This window comes from Protopterus annectens, chromosome 13.part0 (genome assembly GCF_019279795.1).
Source record: "Protopterus annectens isolate FY-2018-M chromosome 13.part0, PAN1.0, whole genome shotgun sequence".
NCBI classification, from domain to species: domain Eukaryota; kingdom Metazoa; phylum Chordata; order Ceratodontiformes; family Protopteridae; genus Protopterus; species Protopterus annectens.
The window spans coordinates 56,693,998-56,720,688 of NC_056747.1; the positions used below are offsets into that span (position 1 = coordinate 56,693,998).

General features: G+C 36.0%; 1 protein-coding gene across 1 annotated transcript in view; it reads right to left on the bottom strand.

Moving 5' to 3' along the window:
* Nucleotides 1-26,691, bottom strand: part of LOC122787830 (solute carrier family 12 member 2-like) — a 1,020,929-nt gene that overhangs the window by 687,599 nt on the left and 306,639 nt on the right. The window contains exon 9 of the mRNA XM_044054742.1: nt 1,478-1,562. Within this exon, the coding sequence (XP_043910677.1) occupies nt 1,478-1,562 (85 nt within the window). The remainder of the gene's footprint in view (nt 1-1,477; nt 1,563-26,691) is intronic.

The following is a 26,691-nucleotide window of genomic DNA, read 5'->3' on the forward strand; positions in this document are numbered from 1 at the left end:
ACTGAGATATTCGGATTTTAGTTCATATATATCTATATATATATATATATATATATATATATATATATATATATATATATATATATATATATAGACACACACACACACACACACACACATAGACATGCAGGCATGCACACACACATAAAGCTCATGCCAACAGTTTTATTACCACAAAACTAAGCATTTTCATCCTTGTTTTTCTAAGGAGTTTATTTTATACACATTTAGATATATATGTATATGGATCTACATCAATCTATTGAATTTTCACATAACCAAAATTTAAAAGAACGAGACAAAACAATATAAAACTCACATGAACGAACATTTACAATGCCAAAAGTCATAACAATGAACAACCAGCTGCTCCATTTAAACACATTATTTCAAAACAAAAATCTACCTTTGTATGTTTTTGCAGGGGGCCAAGCCCTCCTGCAACCCCCACACCCCTTGCAAATTATATACACCAACACCGAGATCACACTACAGTGGGAAAAAGGGTAAATTTCCTGAGCCTCACTGTACAGCGACCTCTATTCAGAAGCTCCGAGTGGTGTATGACATCCACAGCTGAGCTGGAAACAGTTTGGAATGTATACCACTGTCAGGCAGCATGTATACAGCTAAAATACTCAGTGTCAGTTTTTATCAAGAGAAATGTTGAGTAAATTCTTGCATTCTTGTATGATAAGCTTAACATTTGTATCACACAGGATAGTGCTGCATTAACTCTGCTAGAGAAGTTATAATATACCTACTGCTGAATTAACAATGTTAGAGAAGTTATAACATACCTGATGCTGAATTAACTCCATTAGAGATGTCATAACATACCAACCACTGAACTATCTCTGTTAGAGATGTTATAACATGGGTCTGCTTCAAAGGATTGAAATTTCAGAACATCGAACCTCTGATCATCAAAGACAGAGGGTTGAACTTCTGAAATATCGAACCTTACAAAAAACCCCTAAAACATTACAAAACTTCTCCTTTCACATTTTTGCAGGGGCAAGCACCCCTTCACCCCCCATGTGGGGGGCTGCACCCCTCACGCTCCCTGTTACTTAAATATACCAACTCTGAGATCGCACTACATTGAAGAGAATGGTAATGTTCCCATTGCGCACTGTATGGCAATCTCCACTGACAAGGCTTGATATTTCAAAACTTCACAGACCAGTGATTCGATGCTTTGAAATTTCGATATTGTGAAGGAGATCCTATAACAGATCTACTGCTGAATTAACTCTGTTAGAGATGTCATAACATACCTACTGCTGAATTAACTTCATTAGAGATGTTATAACAAAACTATTGTTCAATTACATCAGTTAGAGAAGTCATAACTTACGTACTGCGGAATTAATGTTAGAGAAGTCATAACATACCTAATGTTGAATAAATCCCATTGGAGAAGTCATAACATACCTAATGCTGAATTAACTCCGTTAGAGATGTCATAACATACCTACAGCCACAGCTACTCCGAGATACGTAAGTGTTGAAATTATAATCGCTAGCAGTGTACCTTTTGGAATTGCAACTTGAGGGTCCTAGAAAATAAAAATATGTGTTTTCAGCAACAGAACATGTTTTTGTGTTCTATGCATGTTACTTCAGGTAAATTACCATGTTTAGAAAACAGCACACCGAATTAACTACATATCAGACATATACATCAGGCAAACATCAGAACTATAAAGAAAACTAAAAAAAAAAAATAGCTACACCCAGGGTGTAGTATAGATTGTGAATCTACCGTACATTTGCTGGAACCTTCTACTGTAGTAGTACAACAGACATTCATTATATTCCTCTACAGTACCCTATAAAGCTACAGCTATTGCAATGACTTTTGTGTAACAACTGCATTCTTTATTCACTTTACATTGGTTCTGATGCTGTCACAACACAGCCATTCCTCTTTTATCCCAGTGAAGTATTGTGAAAGGCATAATGCATAAACCCTTGTGCAACATGTTTTCCAGTGTGTGGATTTCATTCATATAATGCAAAACCCATGAATAGAGAACATTCAGTACCATTCCCAGCTGTGGGAGTAGTTTCCATTTTCCATGCTTTCTTTTTATCCGTCATGTATAGTTTACAAACACTTATTTTGCCAATCTACAGCCATGTAAAAATAGAAGTTGCCTATCTCTGTGATGTGTGTACTGTCCTGCTCCAGTGTTTTGCAGTGCTCCAGCAATGCCAGGGAGTTCTCTAAAACAGGATAGCCTTCATATCGTCCTTTTAGTTGGATAACTGAATACTGAGTTTCCAGAATATGTGTCTACACTTTCATTATAAACATGTGCTTTCCACATGTCATTCCTTCCCATCCAGAGTTGGGAATGGATAATACAGAACTAAAAACGTTCATATCTGCAGCAAAATCTTCTAATGTTATATCAAATTCTTAATGTGTTTACTAAGTTTTTTTGGCAGGGTTAGACATACCAGGCCAACAGCTTATTTCCAGTGCACACCAAAGGTAGTAATCATACTGACCTGAGAGTAATTTGGCCATAGCACTAGGGAAAATCTATTCTTTTCCATCTTTAGAACACTAGGAAAGGACCAAGATGCAGAAAGGAGAGAGAGACAGACAGAGAGAGAGACAGACAGACAGCGAGAAACAGAGATAGAGAGAGAGACAGACAGAGAGAGACAGAGACAGACAGACAGAGAGAGACAGAGATACAGACAGAGAGAGAGAGAGACAGACAGAGAGAGAGAGACATAGAGAGAGACAGAGAGAGAGAGAGAGAGAGAGAGAGACATAGAGAGAGAGAGAGACATACAGAGAGAGAGAGAGACATACAGAGAGAGAGAGACAGAGAGAGACATACAGAGAGAGAGAGAGACAGAGAGACAGACAGAGAGAAACAGACAGAGAGAGAGAAAGAGAAACAGACAGAGAGAGAGAGAGACATAGAGAGACAGAGAGAGAGAGGCAGCGAGAGAGAGACAGAGAGAGACAGAGAGAGACAGAGACAGAGAGACAGACAGAGAGAGAGAGACAGACAGAGAGAGAGACAGAGACAGAGAGACAGAGAGAGAGAGAGAGAGACAGAGAGAAACATAGAGAGACAGACAGAGAGAGACATAGAGAGAGAGAGTGACAGAGAGAGACAGACAGAGAGAGAGAAATGGAGAGAGACAAACAGAGAGAGAGAGAGAGACAGAGAGAAAAAGAGAGAGACAGACAGAGAGAGAGAGAGAGACAGAGAGACAGACAGAGAGAGAGAGACAGAGACAGAGACAGAGAGAGAGAGAGAGAGAGGGACGGAATCTTTCCTAGTATGGATTCTGATGAAAACACTTTAGCTAACTTTTCTATATTTGGAGGTAATAGCATAGCTGCTCCAACATTAACCCAAGATGACTTGCTGGTGTTAGGAATGGAAAAATATTAGCTATAGTTTGGGCAAAATACTCTAATTTAGTTGTGTGCTGCATGACTGAACCAGAATTACTTGGTTCTGATTACCTTAGCATCATGTCATAATTTATTAAAAAAATAAAAGGATACAGACAGGAAATCATGTTAGGAAAGCCTTCATAAGGCTGATTATATTGTGATAACTACCTTAAGAAATGGAACCAAGAGGAAAGTATGCGTTCAAAAAAAATCAATGACTGCTGGAAAAAAAAATGTATTAATACATTAATGACGTTATTGTTCATTTTTTCCTACAGTTCAGGAGAAAACATTAAGCTGTGGTTAAGTGGTAAGCAAAAAGGCTTCACAAAACTAAGGTTGGATCAGTTCTAGCAGATATACAAAAAAGAAACATAGTCTGAAAAAATAAGAAAATATTAAAGTGCAAGGAATACATTTAGAAAAGCGTTGCTTACATCTCAAAGTAAATATGATAATTTGGCTGTACAGACTGCTAACAATAAGAAAAAATATTTTATAAACATCTTAGACAATATTGAAAGGATACATCTCTAGATATAAATATTAGTGTGAAAGATAATCTAGTGTCTGACGCAAGCCTCTTTGTGAAGGGCTTCTTGGGTAATGTTACTAAATCAATCTGTATGAAGGGGGCTATTTTATCTCCTGAGGTGATTAAGATTACTGTCTCATATCCATTAATAACTGATAAATTGTTAAACAATGCAATAAAGGTCATTGAGTTTCACACTACAGCATAGCCAGACAGATTCATTATAGGATTCATAATCACATGTTTACCCTACCTTTTCCAGGAATCCATAAAACACAGCTATGTACAAGGTGCTTGGAAAGACTCCATAGTAGCACCAATTCCCGTGGGTGGAGGTGAGAAATACCCAGGGATAATTTCAGACCAATTAGTCTAACATACACTCTGAGGAAATGTTTTGAGAGGATACTAAATTTATTGATGTATGATAAAATCACAACTGGACTGGACTTAATATAGCACAGTTTCACAGTACACTGTTCCTGTTAAGCTTATCTACTTAAGGACCTCATCTAGATCTTCAAATGTATGCAAAATGATGTTTGGGACTACCTTGGGGATCAGCTTTCTAGTCCGTAATCTAGTGTCTTACCCTAGTCTATTTGTGAAGGTGTTCTTGGATAATGTTACTAAATCAAATTGTATGAAGGGGGCTATTTTATCTCCAGAGGTGATTAAATACCATTCTTTAAGTGGATGTCAAGTTGGCAAGATCAAAGTTGCAAGGTATGGCATTTGACTGTACAGCTAGCATTTGTGGAATGCTTTACCAATTACTATTATAAAAAAGAAACTGATAGGGTTTAAGGATAGGAGAAAAAATGTCACTGTCAGGAATAAAGCCTCTTCGTAACAGTCCATAAAAATCGAAATAAAAATCCACGAATACAGCAGCACGGCTTCAACTAGATAAAACTTTAATATTGACAAAAAACACACAGAGAAGGAAAATACAAAGTAGGTCAGTAAGCGCTTTCACATGGATCCACCATGCTTCCTCAGACTGTCATAAAATCACCCGCATTAATCATCAATTTAAAGTAAAGACCTACTACACATTCTAGTAGTTATTAAATGAATTGTCTTAGCAGCCACTTCCATCAATTAGTATCCACACCCTTCACTTACAACCTAGATAAAACTGAATACATAAAGCTAAAAGCATCTTAAAATGACTATATAAACAAACTGTAGAAACACTTATTATGTATATATATCTTATTCATGCTATTATAAATATATAATCTATATTAAAACATAAATACTGAATGTACAAAAATATATAATAATGTATACATATGATATGTGAATATTCAACAAGTAATTAATTAATTAAGGATGAGAGACATTACGAATACCACTGAAAAAGCTGAACAACAATGGATCATATGGCTACAAGCCGATAAAAGTTTTGAGTTAAATGATTCCATCAGTTTGAAACCTTTTCTTAAAGATAGGAAGTTGAAACATTAATTATTTGTTGAATATTCACATATCATATGTACGCATTATTATATATTTTTTGTACATTCAGTATTTATGTTTTAGTATAGATAATATATTTAAAATAGCACGAGTAAGATATATATACATAATAAGTGTTTTTACAGTTTGTTTATATAGTCGTCTTAAGATGCTTTTAGCTTTATGTATTCAGTTTTTTACTTAGGCTGTAAGTGAAGGGTGTGGATACTAACTGATGGAAGTGGTTGCTAAGACAATTGATTTAATAACTACTAGAACCTGTAGTAGGCCTTTACTTTAAATAGATGACTAATGCGGGTGATTTTATGACAGTCTGAGGAAGCATGGTGGGGCTATGTGAAACCGCTTACTGACCCACTTCACATTTTCTTTCTCTGTGTGGTTTTTGTCAACATTAAAGTTTTATCTAGCTGAAGCCGTGCTGCTGTATTCATGGATTTTTATTTAGGTTTTAAGGATAGTTGATATTACAGCCTCTGATCCACCTTCGATAAGTGACAAACTCTTTGACATCCTTGTATAAGGCTTTGAATGTATAAATAAAACACACTGAACATTTGTAATGTTGCAAAATGAAGAAAGAGGACCCAGCAGGATCACCATCACCATTGCTTCCTTTTCCCATTTTCAACATGGGGTCGCAGTGTCATGTTAGCTGTCACCTTATCTTTTGATTCAATGCCACACTCCTACCTTTTTCGACACTCATGCCAGACTTTCACAGATCTTCTCTGACATAATCCATCCACTTCTTTGCCGGGCATCCTCATTTCCTCTTACTTTCTTCCTGTCTGTCTGAAATCTTCCTTACCAGATTGTCTTCTGCTTTCCTTCACATGTGCCCAAACCACATTAATCTGTCCTCTTAGATCTTTTCTGTGATTGGAGCTACTTTGGCTTTTGCTCTTATGTCTTCTTTTCTTTGTACACCTTACTTTTTGGCTTTTTTAGCATTGTTCTGTCATCGACTACACCTGATGCCTAAAATTCTAGCTTTGACATCTTCATTCAGATTTCACTTCTCTTCAATCATCCCTCCTAGGTACTTAAAGCTATTAACCAGTTCCACTAGCTCCCTTTCTATCTCAATTCTCAGCTTCTTCTGATTTCCCCAGTAATCTGCCATTACCACTGTCTTGTCTGTACTAAATTTCATTCCATGTGCCTTCAGTTTTGCATTCTATTCTTCTAGCCTTGCTGAAGTTCTTGCTCAGAGCTTGCATGTAATGCCACATCGTCTGCATACAGCAGCTTTGTTGATTTGTCCCTTCCAACCTGTTTGCTAATGTAGGTCATCACATGTATGAACAGCAATGGGCTCAGAGATGAATGCTGGTGCACACCCACTCCCACTGGGTACCCCTCTTTGATACTGGACACTGCTCGTATTGGAGTCACTGGGGCCTTGTACATAGCCTACACTAATTTTACCAATGTTTCTGGGACTTTGAACCACTGTAGTACTGCCCAAATCAGCTTGCTTGGGACCTTGTCATATGCTTTCTGCAGGTCAAGGATTGCCCAGTTGGACTCTTTCTTCATCTCTAGCTTCTCAACTATCTGTCTCACTGCAAACATTGGGTCAGTTGTGCTGCATCTTGATCTGAATCTCAACTGCTCATCTCCCATCTTATTGTCTACTACTGTGTGTGACTGTCAGTCATCCTCTCCAGAACTTTCATGCAATGTGACAGGAATTAGATGCCTATGTACTGCCCACACTTGTGGATGTCTCCTTTTTTCTTGTACACTGGCGTGAGTGTACTTATTCTCCAGTCATCTGGGGGTACACTTTTCTCACCACATGGCTATGAGTACCCTCAGGACCATTTCTCCCCTGTCTCACCCAGCATCTTTATCATATCTGTGTGATTGTATCTGAGCCTACTGCTTCCCTGACTTCATTTTCCTTAGTGCTGTTCTTACCTCCACTAGGGTGGGCTCCTCCTCTTCTCTCATTGTAGCTGTTTCTGGGGCAGTACATCTTCTGTGGGTTTTTCTTCATTCAGAAGCTGCTGGAAATACGCCTTCCATATGCCTTTGATGTCCTGTGGACTAGTGAGCAGGTTGTTGCTGGCTTCCCTTATGAAGGGTGTCTGTCTTCTTTATCCTTCTGTCTTTGCTTTGCAACCTGATGTAGTTTCTATATGCCAAGGACTGAGTCACTTTCCAGAAGCTGGTAGAGTGCCTCCGATGCCCTGTTCTTTGCTATCACAGCTCATTTCTTAGCCTCTTTGTTAGCCAAGTATTCCTTCCTAGCCTGGCCCATCTTTTCTGTCTCCCACTTTTTCCTGCACTCCTCTTTTCTTTTGATGACTTCCTGGACTTCTGCATTCCACCACCAGCTTTCCTTATGTACCTTATTTCCATAACTGGCTCAGCCACACAACTGTTCCGCAGTTGTCACACATGCTGTTTAGAGGCGCTACGATTCTTCTTCGACTCCACCCATTTCCTCATGTTCTTAGGGTGTGAGAGCGCTGAGTAATTCCTTGAAGTGTTGTACTTTCTCTCCAGACAGCTTCCAGGTCTTCAGCCTGGTCTCTGTTGACCTTAGAGCCTTCTCTGTCCACTGCTGATGACGGGGAATGATATTTATTTATTTATTCACTTTCATTAAAAGGGTAATGAACTGGTACTTGGACTCTTTCAGGCATGACTCCGGTTGTGTGCGAATTATTGCGTTTTATGCAAAATATAGCTGGTTTTAGCATGTTATCAACAATTCACAATCCATATTTACATTAACGTTGACATAGGCAAAATGATGTTTTCACACAAAGGACAGTGGCTTTTAACATATATGAATAAGTATTCACAAACATTTCTACTCACAATATGCAAATACTACCTTTTATGGCATTGCATAATAAGCTGTAAGCTAAAAAAGTGTCAGTACATTAGCCTGACATAAAATCCACCTTTTACAAGGAGAATTAAAGCAAAATGCCTAAAATCAGGAACACACAAAATAACCTTGTACATAACTCATTAAAAGAAAATATCTAAACGTATAAATGAGGGAGTCAAGATTTATGACAGGTAGTCACTCAGTGAGTCAATGAGCCCAGGAATTTACAGATGATGTTTAATAAAGACAGCTGCACCCCTATATTGCAGGTGATGGGAGGAGACAGACATAACCGAAATCAACTCGAACATAGGCAGAGAACGCATTATGCTGCAGTGAAAGCAGATGAACCTGTACCCAGATGTGCCAGGAGAACTTCAGTTGCAGAAATGTAAACAGCAGCTGCTGCTAAATAGAAGGATTTGAAATAAAGAGAACTATTGATGGAATTAACATACCCTTGGCAAGAGTTTTCTACAAATGTTCTTGAGATACTACTTTGATAGCGATTTCAGCTGGGCTTTGGGACTGCATTGTAAAGCCTTTTGGCTTTGTGCCTAAAGGCATGTATTCCATTAATCACTTAGGCAAAAGGATTTTCAGTGTCAATTTTTTATTGTTGTGTTTTAATCTCTCATTTATTTACATGACAACATCATTTCTATAAATATGCGCACATGTACACTGCAGTCTTTTAATAAATCCCAAATAAACCCAAATTAAACAATCTCTAAAAAAAGAGTAGTGACTGGTGCATCACTATTATTATTTTAAATTATTGTGTTATGTGCCATACTGAGCTCCATAAGCAGTTGCCCACAAACTTCTGACCAAATAAAAACTGTTAACTAGTACAGGCAACCAGGCAGCCTTCAATCTAGGATGTACGTTTTATTAAGCTCTTTTATTCATACTTTGGCAGATTTCATCAGAATAAAAAAAAATACAACACTATGCTTCTTCTTATACTCACAGAGAAAGTCATACGTTGGTGTAATGATCAGTCATATACTAAGAAAGTCATATGTTGGTCTATTGAACAATGACAGACTAAGAATGTCATATGTTGGTTTAATGATCAATCATAAACTAAGAAAGTCATACACTGGTGTAATGACCAGTCACAAACTTGTCACAAGTGAATTTGTCTGTCCTTCAATATGTAGGACATAGAAACAGATTAATTCAACCCAGGTACTTTATAGGCATTAAGATATATTTGCCAATAAAGATTCTTTTTCAACAACAAGCTATTCCAGTCACCCCTGAGCATATTTTTTACAGTCTCAATAATAAAAATGACAAATTTAATAAACTTAGGGTACACCTAGGAATGTCTTCACAATGCATTTTTGTATCCATTTCCAGAATAGCATAGGTGTGTTGTTAAATTCTATTATTTAAGCCCTTCTCTGTCTTGCCAATGTAATATGTAGAGTAAGATACACAAATAGCTAGACAGACTAGTCATTTAGTATTATAGTAAAAATGAACAGTACAACATAATAATATATGTGTGGGGCTGATAGAGACACAGGAAATGGTATTAATAAATTTGCATTGTTTGTAGCTTCCGCAAGTTGTTATTCTGTAAAACAACACAACATTCTTGTATCCAACATACTTGACATTATTGCTGTGCTCCAGTCTCAATGTTTAAGTCTCCACTTATTTAAAAATAAATGGTGTTTTTTAACAGAGTTGATCACCTCCCCTTTCTGTGTCAGCACCAACCATTGATATGTAAGTTTGTTCTGTATGCTTGTTATGTCTTTGGAAAAACACAGACACATAACTTTAGCATGTATCTGTCTCTTTCCTATTGCTGTTAATAGTTCATTTTTAAGAATAAGGTTAAAAGAAACTTCTATTCTTCCTGCAACCTCATCTATAATCTCATTAACAAACTTAGTGGGATCCTCCCTCCCTATCCATAAACATTTGATTCAATACCTTACACTCTTTAAAAGAAGTGGTGTCATCAAAAACATTCTCAACAGCCTTACACACTGCCCCTTAACCACATTTTGTTTCATCTATCTATGGCAGGTACGAATTACTGAATGTAGAGTTTCTATAAATATTGCATACACACTCACCCTTGTCCATATCTTTACCAAGTGGTATGTCCAAAAACTAATGCTGATAATCAAGGAATCATAAGAGAAGATTAAAAAGGGAGATAAAGAATTTAAAAATATCATAAAATCAGACAGGTCTTTCACTGACACAGACCACAACATGAAAATAACCTCTAAAAATTGCACATGTAATTTAATAATAAACTGGGCAATCTTAGATTTAAAAGCAAAATCACTATCCTATTTTTCAAAAAACAGGTTTACAAACATCAGAGAAGAAACAGCCCACACTGACATCCCTTAAAGCTGTCTGTACAGTTCATTCTCAAACAAAAAGAAATTGTTCTCAAGAACTATTCATTTATTTATTTATTTATTTATTACATTTGTTTACCGGGAAATTCCGACTGGACGCAGGTCCTTTTTCAGCGGAAGCCCGGGGAGAAAAGCTCCACAGAAAGACATGGTAGATGGTAAACAATAACAATCAAGGTATGGATACTGTAGAGGTGATCATGACATGGAGAAATACAGGAGCAAATTAGGGACATTTGAGTAGTAAGCTCTAATTAACAATGGGAAATAAGAAGTAAAACACAGAGCTACAAATGTTCTAAACAGTAACTAGATAACAATAATAGACTAAATGATTAACTAAATCCTGGAAGGATTAACAAGCAGTGAGTAATCTTCAGTTCAGTTTTATAGTGATAGAGGGAATACGCTATCTAAATCTGGGAAAGGCGAAAAGGGTTGGGGGGGTATTAGTCGGGGTTTGGACAAGGACAAAGCCAGTGAGAATTTAGGTGAGATTTAAGTGCAGTCTTGAAAAGACTGCAGGAAGGAAGTGTAGTTAAGGTAGTGGGAAGGTTGTTCCAGAGCTTGGATATAGTGCAGGAAAATAATGCTTCACTTGCTGAGTTTTTGGCTTTGGTGATCTGGAGTACATTTTTGTTGCAGGAGCGTAGTGGTCTAGAAGAGTGGTAGGGTTGGAGAATTGTATGGAGCGATGGGATTCAGAGAGGGTAGTTTACTAGTTTATGAGCAAAGGTGAGTTGAGTTTGGTGTAGGAGTTGTGGGAGTTCAAGCCAGTCAAGGTGCCTAAGGGAGACACAGTGGTGGCTGTGGTAAGAGGCACCAGTGGCAAATTTTGCAATTTTATTGCAGCAGGCTTCGAGTTTGTGTAGGTCTGACTGTTTAAGATTTGTAAGTATTGGTGATGCGTAGAGTAGGGTGGCGATTAGTTAGGAATTGGCAATAGAGATTCTTGCTGGTTTTGTGAGGTATTGGCAGCTTCTATATAAGGCACCCAGTTTTTTGTGAACTTTTTTATTGTTAGTGATATGTGGGTGTCAAATTTGAGATTATTGTCTATCTGTACGCCAAATAGTTTTGTGTGGACTGTTGCTGAAATCAAGGTATTATCCTTGGCTTGAATAGTGAAATGTGGGTTGTTTGGGGTAGATTTGAAGGACTGGAAGATGAGGAGTTTGGTTTTATTTGGATTGAGGAGAAGCTGGGCATTAGATAGCCAGCTTTCAACTGAAGAGAAAGATTCTTGGGTGATCTGTTGGAGTTTTGTTAAGAGTTGGGGCTGAGCAGATGAGGGTGGAATCATCTGCGCACTGTATGAGGAAGGTATGTTTGGTGGCAGTGTGCAGGTTGTTGGTGAAAAGGGAGAAAAGTAGGGGCCAAGGATGGAGCATTGGGGAGCCCCGAGAGTAACAGGGAGATGAGTGGATAGATTGTTATCCCAGATGACTGATTGCTGGTGGCCTTGTAGATAGCAGTGGAATCAGTTTGTGGCTGGTGTGGAGAAAGACGGGTCAGATAGAGCAGAGAATAGTAGATTGTGTGACACAATGTCAAAGGCTTTAGATAGATCCAGAAATACAACAGAGGAGAGGAGACCATTGTTTTTGTGATGGAGGATAGTGTTGGTGAAGGAGAGGAGAGCAGTTGTCATGCTGTGGTGTGGTCTGAAACCATGCTGGGTATTGGAGAGGTTATTGTTAAGGAGGAATTTGGAGACCTGTGAGTTGATGCATTTTTCAAGTATCTTGGAGAGGGGGGAGAGGATGGCAATGGGGCAGTAGTTGGAGAGGTCAGTGGAGGGACCACCTTTGTGGAGGGGAATGATGTGTGATATTTTCCATAGCGTGGGTACATAGGATTCAGATATGGAGCAGTTGATTAATATGGAAATAGGATAAGCTAGGACATCAGCTGATATCTTTAGGTATTCAGTGGGCAGGTAGTCGTCTGCTAGTTTTATGGGTTTTAGTTTTGTCAGGAGTCTTTTTATGTAGGAGGTGGGTACTGTGGAGAGAAAGAAGGTAGGGAAGGGTGGTTTTGGGTTGCGTGAGGGGGGAATTAGTGCAGGGAAGTGTTTTTTTGTTGGGGATAGCACAGATTCCGTGAAGTATTTATTGAAGGAATCAGCAATGCTACTGGTGGAGAGAAGGGTGATTGGTAGGGGGGTGCTTACTTTTCCTGGGCAGAGTATAGAATTAATTGTGGACCAGAATTGCTTGGGGTTGTTTTAGGAGGAGTTTAGGGACGTCTGATAGAAAAGGGCTTTGTCTGCTTTTACTTGCTTTTTAACCTTGTTACGTAGGTCAAGGAAAAGTTGCCTATCTGAGGGGTTTTTAGTTATATGCCAGCATTCCCTTGTTTTATCCCTGGTTTTCATAAGGCCCCTGGTGTTTTTTTGTAGCCAGGGGGAGGTCTTAGTTCTGATTCTTGTGTTTCTCAAGGGGGCATTGGTACTGTTAAAGAAATGGACTGCTTTGTTTAGGTTGAGGTACTTTAGAGGTGACCAGTTTACATTCTGGAGGGAGGAGGTGAAGGAATTGGGCTTAAAATATGCTTTGTTGTGAATAAGTCTGTGGGTAATGGGTTTGAAATCATTAATGTGATTTTTTAGTAGGAAGGTTGGGGAATGGTCAATGAGGGAGTCAAGTAAACAGCCTGCTAGGTAGGTGTGAGGGGCTTTGTTAACTAAGACCCAGTCAAGAATGATGTGGCTATTGGGGTTTTTACTGATCCTAGTGGGGATTTGTATTAGTAGAGAGAAACCATGGAGATTTAGGTGGAGGGCTGGGTGGTTGCTATTGCAGGATAGCCAACTGATGTTAAAGTCCCCGAGGATGATAGTTTCTTGGGGTAGGGAGAGATTGGCCCAGTCTAGTAGGTTTTCAAGGGGAGGTATATTTTGGCCTGGTGGGAAATAGCACCCTATAATGTTGATTGATTTTTTAGGGTTTAATTAGAGGGTGGTATAAAGTATTTTTTCCTTGTCAAAATGGGGAACTGATGTGGTGAGAATATGGATATTGAGGTGGTGTTTGTACAACAGTGCCACACCTCCTTCTTTTCTGGATAGTCTGTCCTTACGGAGCATGTTGTCTCCAGGTGGGAGTATCTCCTCACTTTTGATGTGAGGTTTGAGCCATGATTCAGTTAGGCTAAGGATGTCAGGGGACTACAGGCTTATGTAGGCATGAAGGTCTTGGATTTTATTACAGATGCTTCTGATGTTAAGAGACATAATGAGGACGTCATTTGTTTTTTTGTTGCTTGTAATTTAGGTGATGGGGGAGTTGGGTGGAAGGGGGTTTGTGTAAATATTGGTGATTGTGGAGCCAGGGTTGGGGTGCACATCTCCACTGAGAGCAAGTTTAGAGAGTGTTGAGAACATGTTTTATATATGCAGTAACACATGTGTTGTATTTTATGGAACTTTTGTGTTCAAATGTGGTGGGGTTTGGTAATTGAGTAGTTGTACTGGGAAGAGGTAGTTTGTGGTTGTGGTAATGAAATTATGCAGTGGGTGTTTGTGGGGAGTTGATGTGAGAGTGCAGTGGAAATGGTTGTGGGTTATGACTGTAGCTGTTTGGTAGGATGTAATGTAGGCTAGAATAGTGCTGGTGAGGATTACAACAGTATTACCTAGTGGCATGGTTGCTTTGGTTTAGGATGTGAGATTAAGCAGGTAGGTGGTGTAGGTGGGTAATAACCAAGCTATTATATACACAATAATTACAGTGTAACCAAAAATTGTAATATTAATACCATATTACAATAAAAAGTATGAAAATCAGTTTCTGTCAGCCAATAGACTACAATATAGTGATAAGATCCATATTGGTCCTAGGTAATCACCACCTATATGTCCCTATTTAGTTTATATATAAAGAAAATTAAATAGAAGATGTGCTAATCAGGAATATGATAGGGACACCCAATGTAAACTACAATATAATAATGAAATGCCTGGTCCAAATGTATATCTCAAAAACCCATGCCCTGACTCACCATCAAGATGGAACCTAGAAGTAGGCCTGCCTATTACTATCACTAAATGTTAAGAACAATTTAACACAAACAATGATTATGAAAATCAAAAAAGAATGAAATATATAGCACAGATAGTCCTAGTCACACAAATCTAAATCAGAAAGGCAACAACTACTGTCATCTCAATAAAACATAGATTCACTAGTAAATAGGGCTCGTTACCCACATAGATATTGTTGACATAGTGAAAAATAGATGTATGAAGTCACTGCCTTGAAAAATTACAACAATGCTCCTTTAAGTAACAATTACAAAACGTGCATGAATGTATGAATAGCAAAAATCACATTAATCAGACCCAACCAAACAAACAAAAAAAAAAATAAAAATGTATTCACTTGGTCTGACCTTTCACAAAGGGAGGCCTAACCCCCCAGGGGTGTTGATAATGTGGGTCACTATGGAATAAACCTTAAGCATGACATTCCTGTACAATGTTAAATAGATAATAAACACAAGGTATTGTGAGTCACATTCATTCCCCTTAGAATGATAAACAATATGGAAAAAAAATTGCCATGCATTTGTTCATTAAATCAATTTCCATGTCTAATAAAACCTTGTATTCCAATAACATGTCCCTACCCATACCATAACAATTATATGTCTTGGGAATGACTGCAAACCTGTAGTTAATGTCCACTGTTTCCAATAAAATTTCATTGTCAAAACTGGCTGTCCTTAATATATCCAAAAAGTGCCACAAATCACATGAAAGTTTTAGGAACAAGTCCAATGTCACCTTTAATTTACAATCCACAAAAAACACCAAAAAGCTTGGTCTTAATCCTCTTGGCAAACATTAGAGTTTCTAAATATTTCTTGAGTTTTTGGTATTCCAAACAAACAAATATGGAATTATAGGGTTATTGTGATGTGAAATTGTACAATGTAATAATAAATCTGAAATCAAATCACCTGATTGATTATTATGGGCACACTTAATTCAGACACATTTACAAACATTAAATACAACTTAAAAAGATAAACCAAGCAGTAATAGACACGTATGCCAACAGATACAATTAATTGTTCTTGTCCATTAATATCCTACATCTGATGAATTAAATGAAGCTTGCTCATAAAGCTGTCAAGCACTTCCTTGTGGTACTTTCAGAAAGCAATAATTTAATTATTTATTTGTTTATTTTCATATTTCCACTGTATGCAGTCAATCATTATTCAACATGTATCTAGACTACATGGTCCATATACCAGGGTCTACAAAGTATTCACACCTATAATCAGTTTACAAACTGACACCAATAAAATGCTGCAGTAATATAAAAAGTATACTACAGATTGCCATATGTGCAAAGGTTGCCTTTGTTCAAATTTCGCTATGCTAATGCCTTATATATGTACCATGGCAACCATCCATTTAATATATTTTGCTGCAGTGCAATTATACTTGAATATTTAATTAATATTTAAATTCAAATTTGAATGTTTTTTTTTATGTTTATTAGTTGACAGTCTTTGCATACTAATATTTAGTGTATGTTTCTTTAATTTGGTTTAAGTGTGATGTAAGCCATTGTAAGTTTCTATTAGTCTGATTGGGTCATTTGACCTTTTTGCAGGGTTATTTAAATGGTTTTTAATTCAGTTTAGATTTTTTTCTGATGAAGGTCTAATGAAATTAAAGAACAAAAGTGCTTAAAAATGAATCTTTTGTCTGTGGGTATTCATTGCTGCTAGTGGAGTTTGTTTGAATCTTCAATATTCTAAACAACTTACTCATGAAATTTATCAGTTATTGGCTGGTCATCTTTAGCCTCCATCAGTAATGGCAGCATTGCACATGGCATCTTCAACATCAGTTCATTTAAAAGTGTAGTTCTTCAGGCATTTAAATCACCCTTCTGTCTAAACTATCCTTCTCACGAGGCAAAAAAGGAATCCTCTCCCTTCTTCTCTAAGGCCTACATCAAATAATGACAACTTCAAAACCCAGCTATTCAACTACCTACAAAACCCAGCTATTCAACTACCTACAAAACCCAGCTATTCAACTACCTTCAAAACCCAGCTATTCAACTACCTACAAAACCCAACTATTCAACTACCTACAAAACCCAGCTATTCAACTACCTACAAAACCCAGCTATTTAACTACCTACAAAACCCAGCTATTCAACTACCTAGCCTCTAAATGGAAACACTCCTGCTTTCACCCTACCTAAAATACTCCATAACTGCACCACAGATTCTCTCCTTGACTTGGTTATCTCTCTTTACAATCCTAGAGTGGATTCCAACTCTCTACAACTTCATCCTCCTTGTAAATATTGTAAATAGAAAGTCTGGTGGATCCCAATGAAGGGCACAAATAACTCTTTTTCACTTATCTTCCTTACTACACATAAGACTCCCCAATTTTGTAAATATATCTGCTTCTTCATAATAATTTTTTCTCCACGGTGTTCCGAGCATCATATACTGTTTCATTAATTATGCCTAGATTGTATGTCAATTGTAAACTGCCTCATTCACTGTAAACTGTAAAACTGTTCCATATTTTGAAACCTTTTTGACTTGTAATAATATAACTTTTCTTTATGTTTTATGGAGCTTTTCTCCCCAGGCCTCAACTGAAAACGGGCACACTTGAGCCCAGTGGACTTCCCCGGTAACCAAACTGAAATAAATAAATAAATAAACCTTCAGTCTAACCTGGTTCCATGCCCTTCACACTTCACTGTAACAACTCCTAGGACAACAGTCAAGTCTCTCTCCAGAAGCTCAAAACCTCTCATTTGCTAGGACAAAATATTACTATATTATATTATACAAAACTTATATATTATATTATACAAAACTTATAATCATGATCAAGAGTGGTTAATTGTAACAGAATGACAGACACAAATCTTTATTCACCTTTGACATAACCACTAATGCTGTCTGCTTTGATGATTAAGTTATCACTCCTTTAATAAGAAGTTCAATGAAAACTCACAAGGCATAGGAGATCGCTGTATCTTTACACTGCCTCCATATTTACATAAGGAGATCACGGCATCTTTACACTGTCTCCATATTTACATAAGTAGATCACTGTATCTTTACACTGCCTCCATATTTACATAAGGAGATCACTGCATCTTTACACTGTCTTCATATTTACATAAGGAGATCACTGCATCTTTACACTGTCTCCATATTTACATAAGGAGATCACTGCATCTTTACACTGCCTCCATATTTACATAAGGAGATCACTGCATCTTTACACTGTCTCCATATTTACATAAGGAGATCACTGTAGCTTTACACTGCCTCCATATTTACATAAGGAGATCACTGCATCTTTACACTGTCTCCATATTTACATAAGGAGATCACTGCATCTTTACACTGCCTCCATATTTACATAAGGAGATCACTGCATCTTTACACTGCCTCCATATTTACATAAGGAGATCACTGCATCTTTACACTGCCTCCATATTTACATAAGGAGATCACTGCATCTTTACACTGCCTCCATATTTACATAAGGAGATCACTGCATCTTTATACTGCCTCCATATTTACATAAGTAGGCCTTTGCTTCCCCAGAGTTTTGCTTTGATACTGGCTCTTCATGGTTTCCTAGTTTTTCTTTGAAGCAGCAGGTGCAAACAATAGCCTTAGCTATTCTACCATTATGTTCGCTACTCCTACATCTTATAAATCGATACCCAGAACAGCCGACTAATGTAGAAAAAATATGTGTGCAACCACAACTGTTCTTAGTAACAGCAAAAATATGCACAGGCACTAGCTGGATAAATTATAAATCCACTTTAATCGATAAAATCCAATGGTTTAGCGCTTTCATCTACACACTGATAGACTTCTTCAGAACAAATTCACATATGCTTGCAATAGTTTAAATAAATCCAAGCATCCAATCCGTTTCCATCATGAATTAACATTCAGTTAAAGAAATACTCATTTAAAGTGCACCGTGCTTTATACTGACGAGTCAATGCAATTTCATATCATTCAAAATAATAAAATATATAAAAAATGCTATGTAAAATATGTGTGCTTACTAAAATATAATTCGTGTACAAACCATACTCAATCATAATATTTAAAATAACGCATTAAAAATTCAGTAAACTAATGGTTCGTAAAATAATGTATAATACATATACATATATCATAATAATGTAAAAATTCATAGTGTATTAAAAAATATATCTTTTGGTCTGATTTTAATGTATATGATTATCCAAGATAGGTTTGATAGAAATATTTTCATTTAAACTGGGATAAATGGAGGCATTCAATTTTATCTGCCACTTAACTTCTCTTTCTCCTAATTTTTTCTTTATACTGCCTCCTCTCGGATTAGAAAGTATAGTCTCCAGTATACCAAAAAGAAATTTGTCGCAACTACCATTTCCTTTTAAACGTTTCCATAAGGCATTCTTTTAATCTCCTCTTTTTATACAATAATAGTGATCGTAAATCCTATTCCTAAGGCACCTATCCATTTTCCCTACATAAAAGCAGGAACATTTTGTGCACTTAGCTAGGTATACTATATGGGAAGTTCTGCAACTGCCTTTTTGAAAGACTATTTCAGTTCTGTTAATGTCTTCCAACACTGTCTTTTTAACATTTATAATGTAGTTGCACTGCTTACATGTCCCACATTTGTTTGTACCCATCTGTGCATCCTTACTATTCGCATTCTTAGTCTTATTTTCAAATTCATTTTTCAAATTAAATCCATTCCTAAATACAAATGAAGGTCGTGTTCCAACAGTGTTATATATACTATTATCAATTCTCAAAATATTCCAATTTCTTTCCACTATTTTCTTTATATCTTGTATGTAAGGTGTGTACTGTAAAACACATGCCCCAGTGTAATTAGTACCCATTGTCCTACTATTGTTCTCTACTGTCTTAGAGTCATCTTGGATGGCAGACCCTATGATCGGTTTGTATCTAGTTCCTCTATTGTTAACTATGTAATCCTTTAATTCATTGATCATACTTACGGGGTATCCCCTGGTTCTAAACATGTTGCCAATGAAATCTAATTCAGTTATCAGATACGCATAATCAGATGTCATCCTAGCTGCACTTATATATCGCCCTTTTATAATACTTCTTTTTTGTGAATAGGGATGGCAGCTGGTGTATTGCAAATATGAATTACTGAAAGTGTTCTTTCTGTATATTTTAGATTTAAACCCTCCATTTCCCATATTAATACAAGTGTCGAGATATGGTATTGATTCAGATTCTATACTGAAGGTGAAATTCAAAAAATTACTTCTAGTATTCAAATAATTCATAAAGTCACATAGTTTAGTCTCTCCACTATTCCATATAATAAATACATTGTCCAAAAATCTCTTATACAAATTGATGTAACTATTCCATTCAGTTTCCAAAATATATTCGTTTTCCCAAACTAATAAAAATAAGTTAGCAAATACGGGAACGCAAGCCACTCCCATAGCTACTCCTTTACTCTGTCTGTAGTATTTTCCCTCAAAAAGTACATAGTTGTGTGTTAACACAACTTCCATAAATTCCATCACTAACAACTTTTTATCCCATCCTAAAGTACTGTATTTATCCATACTATTACTAAATCTCCTCATACCTTCAGCCAGGGGTATACTAGAAAAAAGATCTACTACGTCAATAGTGACGAAACAAATACTAGTAGTGTACAGATCTGGTGTAAGTCTTCTTAAAAAGTCCCATGAATCTACCAATAAATGTCTTATATTTTTGTATAACGGTTTTAACCATTTATCTATCACAGATCCAAAAGGGAACGTTTTAGACCTATTCCCAGAAATGATGGGACGAAAGGGGGGATCCATCACATTTTTATGTACCTTGGGTATCCCTACAATGGTACTAATAATGTGAAACTCAACTTTTAAGTAATTGTACAAATCAGCATCAATGCTTTCATCTAACAAAAGTTCCTCTAAAAACATGTCAATTTTTCGATAACCTATATTTACTTCATTTATAGAAGAAATTTCGTAATTTCCAGAGTTCAATAAAATACAATTGATTTTGTTATTATATTCCATGACGTCATACAGTACAACTCCCCCTCCCTTATCTGGTTTCATAATATGCACATTGTCATTCATTTTAAGTTGATTAATTAAATTGTATTCGGTATAACTTAAATTGTATTTCATTTTATTGTTTTTACATTTATTTGCATATTCATACATTTCATCTATGACCAACTTTTCAAATGTGGCCAATGTGTTATTCAAAGGTGGGGTGTATGTACTTCGCTTTCTAAACTCACTCGTCAACCTCCTTTCCTTTCCTTCTAACTGTACACGGAGATTAATTTTTCGTATATATTTCTTAAAGTCTACAATATATTCTACTATGTTGATGGGCTTATTAAGTACAAATTTCATCCCTTTGGTGAATATCTGAAAATGTTCCTCTTTAATGTCTAGGTGTGTATAATTAAAAATGTTGTATTCACCTAAACTGTAGTGTACATCATTGTGTTTTATAATATTCAATCTTTTCTCCATTCTGTTCCCCTTTTGTTTCTCTGTTGATTTTTCCAATGGTCCCCTCTCCAATTGTAATATCTCTTGCCCTGCCTCATGTCTCCATTTTTCCATATTGTCTTTTCTTCTAAAAAATCAGCATCATCTTCTTTACTATTCCATATATTCATCTGGAGTTTGTCTTTCTTTCTATAATTAGAATCCCTATGGGTATAATTATTCCTTTTTCCACACTGAGCGTTGTCTTTGTTGTTAACCCATCAATCAAATATAGGTTATCGAAAAATTGACATGTTTTTAGAGGAACTTTTGTTAGATGAAAGCATTGATGCTGATTTGTACAATTACTTAAAAGTTGAGTTTCCCACTATTAGTACCATTGTAGGGATACCCAAGGTACATAAAAATGTGATGGATCCCCCCTTTCGTCCCATCATTTCTGGGAATAGGTCTAAAACGTTCCCTTTTGGATCTGTGATAGATAAATGGTTAAAACCGTTATACAAAAATATAAGACATTTATTGGTAGATTCATGGGACTTTTTAAGAAGACTTACACCGGATCTGTACACTACTAGTATTTGTTTCATCACTATTGACGTAGTAGATCTTTTTTCTAGTATACCCCTGGCTGAAGGTATGAGGAGATTTAGTAATAGTATAGATAAATACAGTACTTTAGGATGGGATAAAAAGTTGTTAGTGATGGAATTTATGGAAGTTGTGTTAACACACAACTATGTACTTTTTGAGGGAGAATACTACAGACAGAGTAAAGGAGTAGCTATGAGAGCGGCTTGCGCTCCCATATTTGCTAACTTATTTTTATTAGATTGAGAAAACGAATATATTTTGGAAACTGAATGGAATGGTTGCATCAATTTGTATACAAGATTTTTGGATGATGTATTTATTATATGGAATGGTGGAGAGACTAAACTACGTGACTTTATGAATTATTTGAATACTAGACGTAATTTTTTGAATTTCACCTTCAGTATAGAATCTGAATCAATACCATATCTCAACACTTGTATTAGTATGGGAAATGGAGGGTTTAAATCTAAAATATACAGAAAGAACACTTTCAGTAATTCATATTTGCAATACACCAGCTGCCATCCCTATTCACAAAAAAGAAGTATTATAAAAGGGCAATATATAAGAGCAGCTAGGATGACATCTGATTATGTGGATCTGATAACTGAATTAGATTTCATTGGCAACGTGTTTAGAACCAGGGGATACCCCATGAGTATGATCAATGAATTAAAGGATTACGTAGTTAACAATAGAGGAACTAGATACAAACCGATCATAGGGTCCGCCATCCAAGATGACTCTAAGACAGCAGAGAACAATAGTAGGACAATGGGTACTTATTACACTGGGGCATGTGTTTTACAGTACACACCTTACATACAAGATATAAAGAAAATAGTGGAAAGAAATTGGAATATTTTGAGAATTGATAATAGTATATATAACACTGTTGGAACACGACCTTCATTTGTATTTAGGAATGGATTTAATTTGAAAAATGAATTTGAAAATAAGACTAAGAATGCGAATAGTAAGGATGCACAGATGGGTACAAACAAATGTGGGAAAATGTAATCAGTGCAACTACATCATAAATGTTAAAAAGACAGTGTTGAAAGACATTAACAGAACTGAAATAGTCTTTCAAAAAGGCAATTGCAGAACTTCCCATATAGTATACCTAGCTAAGTGCACGAAATATTCCTGCTTTTATGTAGGGAAAACGGATAGGTGCCTTAGGAATAGGATTTACGATCACTATTATTGTATAAAAAGAGGAGATGAAAAGAATGCCTTATGGAAACATTTAAAAGGAAATGGTAGTTGCGACAAATTTCTTTTTGGTATACTGGAGACTATACATTCTAATCCGAGAGGAGGCAGTATAAAGAAAAAATTAGGAAAAAGAGAAGTTAAGTGGCAGATAAAATTGAATGCCTCCATTTATCCCGGTTTAAATGAAAATATTTCTATCAAACCTATCTTGGATAATCATATACATTAAAATCAGACCAAAAGATATATTTTTTAATACACTATGAATTTTTACATTATCATGATATATGTATATGTATTATACATTATTTTACGAACCATTAGTTTACTGAATTTTTAATGCGTTATTTTAAATATTATGACTGAGTATGGTTTGTACACAAATTATATTTTAGTAAGCACACATATTTTACATAGCATTTTTTATATATTTTATTATTTTGAATGATATGAAATTGCATTGACTCGTCAGGATAAAGCACGGTGCACTTTAAATGAGTATTTCTTTAATTGAATGTTAATTCATGATGGAAACGGATTGGATGCTTGGATTTATTTAAACTATTGCAAGCATATGTGAATTTGTTCTGAAAAAGTCTATCAGTGTGTAGATGAAAGCGCTAAACCATTGGATTTTATCGATTAAAGTGGATTTATAATTTATCCAGCTAGTGCCTGTGCATATTTTTGCTGTTACTAAGAACAGTTGTGGTTACACACATATTTTTTCTACTTCTACATCTTATGAATACTCCAGCATTTATTTTTCATATTCCCGCACCTAATCTTTGTAGTATACAGGTCTTGATTATAATGCCTAAGTATGGGAGATTTTACTACAGTTCCCAGACACCGAATGTAAACTAGAAACAATCATTGGTGACCTATCTTGTAGCGATCACACTACAAGTATCTCTTGAGTTCCCCTGAGGAGTGTAAAAAAAAAAAATATATATATATATATATATATATATATATATATATATATATATATATATATATATATATATATATATATCTCCTTGAGTGTCTTTTTCAAGAAATCATTTTTTATCTAATATATCTTATGTTTGCCATCTATTTTCCTCCATTTCATGCTGAGCCATTGAATCATCTCCAATTAATTAACTTTAAAAACTTTTCATTCTTTCCATTTTAGCCTTTAATATGTCTTTGCTTTTTCTCAAGAATTAGAAGTGTATTTCTTTAATTCATTTTCCTCTTTCCCATCCCCAAACACGATTTTATCAGGAACCACACACTGGATAGAGAAACTAAAAAAAAACAAAAAACACAAAACACTCTGTGTAGGGCACCAGTGTCACTGGATAACCACCAAGCAACAAGATACCGCTCCAGCCAAGTCTCCAGCAATTTAATAATATATTTAACAAATTTAAAGTCCACATAGTTGAAAATAGTACTCCACACAGTTAAGTCAAAAATCCCCTCAAAATGAGCTTTCTCACAGCAGCAACCAGGCCAAAGACCCCTGCTTAAGCTCTCCTCTGCAAATAAGTCGTTTAGACAGAAACTAAATACCCTTGTCAACAAACTTTTAAAATACATTTCCCTTTTCATGCATTCTTCTTCCTCTCATCATCTATCATATAAATTTTGCATTCAAACTCTAATCTTCTATACACATTAGTCATAAAATGATACATTACCCAGCTAAATAAGTACATAAGAAATGTAAGCTATGATAAGCAAGGAACTTAAATCGTCATGGCTACTTTGTCTGGAGCCATTTATTTATTTATTATTTTATTTATTTGTTTATTTTTTGTGAGGGCTGCTTTCTCCTTTACTGTGTTTTGTATTTAAAGAACTTTGGAAAATGGTTCTTGCTCAGCTGGTCATCTTTGCAAACTATCATTCTGTCACTAATCCTCAGTGAGACCTCTATTATCCTTTATTACTGTATCATCATTTGCCAACTCTGCATGCACAGGGACACTCACAGACTCATACTCCTGTGGATATTTCAGGGCTTCTTGTACATCATTAAAGGCTATGACCCCAGAAGAAGAAAAAGAAAAATTACGTGCATAACATTCTGAACTTCTACTTATTAACTATACAGCCTGGTCAGGACTAAGTTTGCTTTCACACTCTCTGAACTGAAAAATCATTTTCAAAAGAGATTATTTTTTCTCCTCTGTTGCTGATTTTACCAAGCTCACAGCATAAAGAAGGTACTTGATCTTTTAAATTAAAAAGTTTCATTTCTCACCAAACTCTTCATAACTCCAGCACCATCTACCCCATCTTATATCTCATGCTCCAATTATGCATGTCCTCTTGGTTAGTTTGTTTATCCTTAGATATTTCTTACTTCACCTCTGTGTTAACAAATTGCTTCTTCAACATCTTATTTTTTATTTATTTTACTTTTGTTTACTGGGTTTGTATGATTTTAATCAAAAACACCTTTTCAGCTGAGGCCTGGGCAGAAAAGCTCCAACAGATTGCAATATTTTTAACAGGCATTCAGTAATATACATTAACAATTGCACATGCATTTGCTAATTAGATTACATTCTTATGAAAACAAAGGCAACTATTACAGTATAAAAGATACTTGTGCATTAGCAGATGTAAAACACTGAGCATTTGAAGAGGTGTATTAGTGGGTTTGTCAAACAGATAATAGATCATGTGAAATTCAAATAAAGTAATAAACGGGACTACATAGGCAGAAAATTTTAATACTGTAGTTAACAGGTCGGGTATAAAGCAGGTTCAGAAACAATTATATATACAGCTATCACAAGATTTATATCAGTAGTATATAAGTGGGAGTAAGCAGTGCCATAAAAAGGTGTACAGAGCTGTGAGATTCAGGTATTAGTGAAGACTGTTTATGGGACATAGGATTCTGAATAAAGAGAAATGATTTGAAGTTATGGCAAGCTGTGGGTGAAAGTGGCATTTACATGAAGATGTACAGGAAGAGATCCATTGATTTGATAGGTGATGTTTTAGTTGTGCTTTAAATGAGCTTGCATTCTGAATGGATTTCAACAGTAGTGGGATGTGGTTCTGTAATTTAGCTACACCATCCGAATATATAGATGATTTGGTTATAGTGAGTAGTGATTTTTCTCTAGAGCATAACATTCAACAGAGAGGAGTAGTGTTGTATTAAGTTGTTAAGAAGTGGGCAATTTCTGGCTTCCAGAGAAGTCTGTGCATTGTAGTTAGATGAGAAACAGCTGTGTGATATGGTAGCTCTAACTAGTTTAATTTTTTTTGAGGGCTAAGCAGTGATGCGTTCTATTTAGTTTTTATTTAGTTTACTGCAAATTTGTCTATTTTATTATAAGATTGCTGATGTTTGGACAGTTGTGAGACTTGAATTTTAGTGAAGTTTGGACAGCATAGAGGAGAGATGGCTGCAGGTTAAAAGGGCATGCCATTAGTCATTCATTACTTTGAATTTTGGCCTAGATTGTCTCTAATGATACCTTCATAACATTACTGCACTTAGGTATGTCCAATCTTTCCCGAAGGACAGCGTTTTCCTGCTTTCCTTTGGTCAAGTGGTAGGCTAACCCTTTCACTGTTTGGCAGACTTTACACCTGTTATTTCCTTTTTTCAGTTTCCTGACTAT